At 43.3% G+C, this 6,384-nt stretch overlaps 1 protein-coding gene across 1 annotated transcript; it reads right to left on the bottom strand.

Annotated features, from left to right (window-relative positions):
* Positions 1–201: 201 nt before the first annotated feature.
* On the bottom strand, positions 202–5,822 carry LOC141180629 (dynein axonemal heavy chain 12-like). Its single transcript, XM_073660706.1, has 5 exons — positions 5,805–5,822; positions 5,319–5,507; positions 3,970–4,126; positions 1,396–1,487; positions 202–384 (listed from the first exon to the last, which is right to left on the bottom strand). Exons 1-5 carry the CDS (start codon positions 5,820–5,822, stop codon positions 202–204), a joined length of 639 nt encoding a protein of 212 aa, XP_073516807.1.
* Between the last annotated feature and the right edge of the window lie 562 nt (positions 5,823–6,384).

The following is a 6,384-nucleotide window of genomic DNA, read 5'->3' as shown; positions in this document are numbered from 1 at the left end:
ATTTTATAGTATCATAAGTAAAGTAATGTCAGATTCTTAACTTTTACTGTAGCATCAGCATCTATAACTCACTGTATGAAATCATAGCAGAAGTAGCACTTGACCTCGACCCCAAGGGCCCCTGAACGGCACATGGCAGCTAGAGGCCCATTACAGATTATTTTTTTCTATTGTGAAACCTCTTTGAATCCAGGATTTTACTCACTCTTCATTCTCCAATCTGTGATTTGTCACCAGTCTATCTAGTAATATATTTGCAAAGCTTTTTGCTTTGTCAGCCAGGCCTTGCTTTAAGTCATCGCAGTCGAGGTGTACCATGGTGAAGTAAGCGCGGGTGGGCAGTCCCATGATATCTCTGGCCAGGGTGTGAAATTGTTCTATAAACTGGAATACAAATATAAATCAGTCTCGTTTACCCTTGAGATTTCTGATTTGACCCTCAATTATTATCGGACACGTTGCACCCCTCGCTCTGTAGGACTTAGGACAGTATTGATTCTAATGGGAATGGTAAGAAAATGATTCCAGCAACTTAGTCCTCGTTGCTGCGTCCACCCGACTACAGCTGTGATCAGCTTATTGTCAAGGGACCCTTCAAATGAACCAAAGGGGGTCCCCATAAAGTGAACCTGTCAGGTTCTTCAGGCATGCCAAATTCCTGCATTGACATCCACGGTATATATCTGGCAAAAATGTTTCTACCTTAAAAAACTAAACTTTTTATGTGCCGGCCGTCATATGTAAATTGGGCATGTGAAATTAAGTATTATACACCTGTCTTGGGTATCCGAGCTCTGCTTCCTTCACTTCGGTCTGCTGCCCCGTGCTGTGCTCCACGTCAGGTTTTACAGGTTATCCTGTGTAGCTCAGTGACATAATCTCCTAAATCCTATTTATGGACAGTTAGGACACACACCTCGGTCTTAGGATTGAGTTTTTAGACTTTTGTTTGGTGTGCTCCACCTTCTGCGTTAACTTTCTTCCATTCCTACTGGGTTACGCTACATCCATCCTGCAGCTCCCAAGATTCCTGAGTGCCAATTCCTTGTTGCTCATGTGCCTTCCTGCTTACCACACCAACACCCGGGGTCCGTGTGGCCACCCGGACCTGAGGCTTAGAAGATCCACCTCACCAGGTGAGACTAAGATGCCATGATTTGGGTGTGATCACAGCATCTGAGGTGGGATTTGTTTGTGGGAAGTGACGTCCCGCTGGACTAGTCCTAGATAACTTGCATATGATGAACGGCACATAAGCAGTCGATTTTTACTAGAAACATCAAAGCCAGTGTTGCTGTGCAGGGATGAGTCAATTTAACATAATGACGGTTCGAGATAATAAGCAAGAAAGTCCAATATGTAAAAAAAAAACACATTATGATCAGACATACGTACCTCTGTGTATTCATCAAAACTGTGCTCCTCGGATAAGAAAGTTTCTACTTTCTCCGCGGCTGAACCATCCACCAGCCAGCTGAAGCTTTCAACTATCAAATAATATAACACAGAATTTATAGTTGTATCTAGACTCATCTTAATGTCGAGCGGAGAAAACTTTCAAAGAGGATTATACAGCTGATCGGACATGGATTTTTGAAAGCAAGTACTCTGGCTTCATCAGGTCTAAGAGATCAATTTGATAATCTACATTTATATGGTGAAATCTAGAGACAGATCCTCTTTGAAGTGCTTGTTAGACCAATGATATATAGTATTTCTGCATGATAATGTCTGATAGATGAGGATCACACCCCTGGGAACCCCTAACACTGAGTTCAATGGCTTTTGGAAAGGTATCAGGATCAAAGCGTCCACAGGAAGATCACGCTGCAAGCGCCGGCAGGAGATTTCTGATTGTGATTGTTCCATCCCTTTAATACTAGATTCACGTCCAGCTTCCCATATGTTCCATCGCTTTAATACTTACGATTCACGTCCAGCTTACTGTATGTACCATTCTTTTAATTATTCGCGGCCAGCTTACCGTATGTACCATCCCTTTAATGATTCGCGGCCAGCTTACCATATGTACCATCCTTTTAATGATTCGCGGCCAGCTTACCATATGTACCATCCTTTTAATGACTCACATCCTGCTTTACTTATGTACCATCCCTTTAATGACTCACATCCAGATTACCATATGTACCATCCCTTTAATAACTCACATCCAGCTTACCGTATGTACCATCCCTGTAATGACTCATGTCCAGCTTACCGTATGCACCATCCCTTTAATGATTCATGTCCAGCTTACAGTATGTACCATCCTTTTAATGATTCATGTCCAGTTTACCGTATGTACCATCCCTTTAATGACTCACATCCTGCTTATCATATGTACCATGCCTTTAATGACTCACATCCTGCTTACCGTATGTACCATCCCTGTAATGACTAATGTCCAGCTTACCATATGTACCATCCCTTTAATGACTCACATCCTGCTTACCGTATGTACCATCCCTTTAATGACTCACATCCTGCTTACCGTATGTACCATCCCTTTAATGACTCACATCCTGCTTACCGTATGTACCATCCCTTTAATGACTCACATCCTGCTTACCGTATGTACCATCCCTGTAATGACTCATGTCCAGCTTACCATATGTACCATCCCTTTAATGACTCACATCCTGCTTACCGTATGTACCATCCCTTTAATGACTCACATCCTGCTTACCGTATGTACCATCCCTTTAATGACTCACATCCTGCTTACCCTATGTACCATCCCTGTAATGACTCATGTCCAGCTTACAGTATGTACCATGCCTTTAATGATTCGCGGCCAGCTTACCGTATGTACCATCCCTTTAATGACTCAAATCCTGCTTACTGTATGTACCATCCCTATAATGATTCACGTCCAGCTTACAGTATGTACCATCCCTTTAATAACTCACGTCGAGCTTACCATATGTACCATCCCTTTAATGATTTACGTCCAGCTTACGTATGTACCTTCCCTTTAATATCTCAAGTCGAGCTTACCGTATGCACCATCCCTGTAATGACTCACATCCTGCTTACCGTATGTACCATCCCTGTAATGACTCACATCCTGCTTACCGTATGTACCATCCCTTTAATGACTCACATCCTGCTTACCGTATGTACCATCCCTGTAATGACTTATGTCCAGCTTACCGTATGTACCATGCCTTTAATGATTCGCGGCCAGCTTACCGTATGTACCATCCCTTTAAAGACTCACGTCCTGCTTACTGTATGTACCATCCCTATAATGATTCACGTCCAGCTTACAGTATGTACCATCCCTTTAATAACTCATGTCGAGCTTACCGTATGTACCATCCCTTTAATAACTCACGTCGAGCTTACCATATGTACCATCCCTTTAATATCTCAAGTCAAGCTTACCATATGTACCATCTCTGTAATGACTCACATCCTGCTTACCGTATGTACCATCCCTTTAATGACTCACATCCTGCTTACCCTATGTACCATCCCTGTAATGACTTATGTCCAGCTTACCGTATGTACCATGCCTTTAATGATTCGCGGCCAGCTTACCGTATGTACCATCCCTTTATAGACTCACGTCCTGCTTACTGTATGTACCATCCCTATGATTCACGTCCAGCTTACAGTATGTACCATCCCTTTAATAACTCACGTCGAGCTTACCGTATGTACCATCCCTTTAATATCTCAAGTCGAGCTTACCGTATATACCATCCCTGTAATGACTCACATCCTGCTTACCGTATGTACCATCCCTTTAATGACTCACATCCTGCTTACCCTATGTACCATCCCTGTAATGACTTATGTCCAGCTTACCGTATGTACCATCCCTTTAATGATTCGCGGCCAGCTTACCGTATGTACCATCCCTTTAATAACTCACGTCGAGCTTACCGTATGTACCATCCCTGTAATGATTCACGTCCAGCTTACCATATGTACCATCCCTTTAATGATTCACGTCCCGCTTACCGTAGGTTTGGAAATGCCTGAATGGCTGGTGTAGATTGTGGCTGACGGCCTCCTTCAGCTTCAGCGCAGCAGAATCAAAGATGTAATCAGGGAGTTTGGCCTCGATGATCTGAACCGTGTTACTACCAGAAAGCCACGGCTGCACCGTCTGAATGTTCTGGACAAAGAAGAACGTTCTATAAAGTGACATGAATACTGCAGAAGTCTCTAATATAAACCCCCTGAACAGCCACCTATTATGATATAAATAAATCAAAAACTCCATACAAAGCTCCATATCCTCAGCATAGACATAGAATAAAAGCTGCCATGCTGTGTATCCTCAGTGGCCACTAATGGGAGCTTAAAGGGCATCTGTCACCCCAAAAATTCAGATTTAACCACTTATACATTTAAAGCGCACCTGTCAGCAGGATTGAGCTCAGTAAAACACATACAATGTCAAGTGGGTGCCACTACACTGATTAAAATGATACCTTAGTTGATTAAATCCGTCCTGTGGTTCTTGTGTAACCTTTACTTTCAGTCTGGAGATAATGATATGCTTGTGCTCCGGGGCGGCCTGTGGGGGGCGCTCTATCTGGTGCTCTGCTTACATATTCATCTGTATGCTCTTATGACAGCTCACTGTGCCTTCACTGACCTGCCTCCTATTTTACATAATGCATCTAGTAGTGCGGGGCTAGGTAAAATAGGAGGCAGGTCAGTGGACAATCAGTGAGCTGTCATAAGAGCATACACATGAATATGTAAGCAGAGCACCAGATAGAGTGCCCCCACACGCCACCCCGGAGCATAAGCGTATCATTATTTCCAAACTGAAAGTAAAGATTACACAAGAACCACAGGACGAATTTAATCAACTAAGGTATCATTTTACTCTGTGTAATGTCGCCCTCTTGACAGTGTATGTGGTTTACTGAACACACTCCTGCTGACAGGTGCACTTTAATAGGGGACTGGAGTGGAGAGCCATCCCTTCATGGGGGCCCACCGGAGGATTCTCCAGTTCTCCTGTTGGCCAGTCCAAGCCTGTAAAAGTGTTCATGCTATCCAACTCTTCTACTTATAATTCTCATATATTTTTGCAATGTGTATTACAGAGTCAATATACTCGTTGTCCTATCCCTGCATGGGGGCCCACCGGAGGATACTGCTGCGGACGCTCATATACTAGGTGACAGCCAATAGCAATTGTAAATCAGCCGGTACAATATTTTTTTTTGCTGTGATATTCCAAAATGGTGGCAGCAAATTTCCAATTTTTTTTACTGCAGTTTTTACCTGTGAGCCACACATGTACCTACTATAAAAAGTAAGTTGTCAGCATAGAAAAAAAATCCTGATACCTGAAGGGTCTTGGAGATCGGAGTTAATATAAATAGTATAACTTCTTCTACGTCCTGGAAGCTTGGATAGAAATCCATTTTCTCGTCATCAAATGTAAGTTGCATTTTGAAGACTGGTAAAAATTGCACGTCTATCAGGTCAAATAAACGGACATAAGTTTCTACAGTTTCCTGCAGAAGGTCTCTCACCTGTGGGGGGAGAAATCAGCAAGTATATATTAGTGTTTATAAGGAGAAAAAATACATGACTACGAGAGTGGTGCAGAAAACAGGGAGACGGACTGGGCCATAAGAGAAGAAAGCTGAGTGACAACATTTACTGTGGGTGGGAACTCCTTAATCCCTTCAGGACCGGATAATTGTTTGTTTTGCATTTTTTCCTTCCCTTCTTCAAAAAGCCATACATTTTTTAATTTTTCCATTGATATAGCTGCAAGAGGCTATGTAATGTGCTGTAGCTTAAACCCTTCCCAACATATGACATACTGTTATGCCATATGTCATGTTCCTGTAGATGTGCAAAATTTGGACCTGGGCCCCCAACCGCATGTTGGTCAGATGTATGGGCCCTTGTAGCGTTCTAGATCCGATAATGATGCGTGTGTTCGCCCCTGCCTTGGATGTTTCCCATCGTAGCCCCATCCTATAATAATGTCTCTCATTCTAGGCCCCTTCCTGGTATAATGTTCCCCATCCTGCGCCCCTTCCTGTTATAATATCCCCTATCCTGGGCCTCTTCCTGTTATAATATCCACCTTCTGTGTATAATACCCCCCATCCTGAGCCCCTTTCAGCAATAATGTCCAAATCCTGGGCTCCTTCCTGGTATAATGTTCTTGGTCCTGGGTCTCTTACTGTAATAATGTCCCCCATCCTGGCCCCTTCCTGTAACAATGTCCCCCATCCTGGTATAATGTCCCACATCCTATAACAATGTCCCCCATCCTAGGCCCCATTCTGGTATAATGACCTCCATCCTTGTGCCCTTCCTGGTGTAATGTCCTTCATCCTGGCCCATGTCATGGTATAATGACCCCCATTCTGGTATAATGCTCCCTATCCTGGG

The sequence above is a fragment of the Phyllobates terribilis genome, unplaced genomic scaffold (genome assembly GCF_046119375.1).
Source record: "Phyllobates terribilis strain yellow unplaced genomic scaffold, ASM4611937v1 Scaffold_34__1_contigs__length_13252353, whole genome shotgun sequence".
NCBI lineage: Eukaryota > Metazoa > Chordata > Amphibia > Anura > Dendrobatidae > Phyllobates > Phyllobates terribilis.
Note: the sequence above shows the minus strand (reverse complement) of the source record. Positions and strands in the feature narration are given on the sequence as shown.

Excerpts from the sequence above, each read along its gene's own strand:
- LOC141180629 (XM_073660706.1), bottom strand. Across the intron at positions 1,488-3,969 it reads CAGGCATTTCCAAACCTACG|TTGAAAGCTTCAGCTGGCTG; the intron begins GTAAGCGGGACG and ends ATTATTTGATAG. Across the intron at positions 385-1,395 it reads GTTTTGATGAATACACAGAG|TTTATAGAACAATTTCACAC; the intron begins GTACGTATGTCT and ends TTTGTATTCCAG.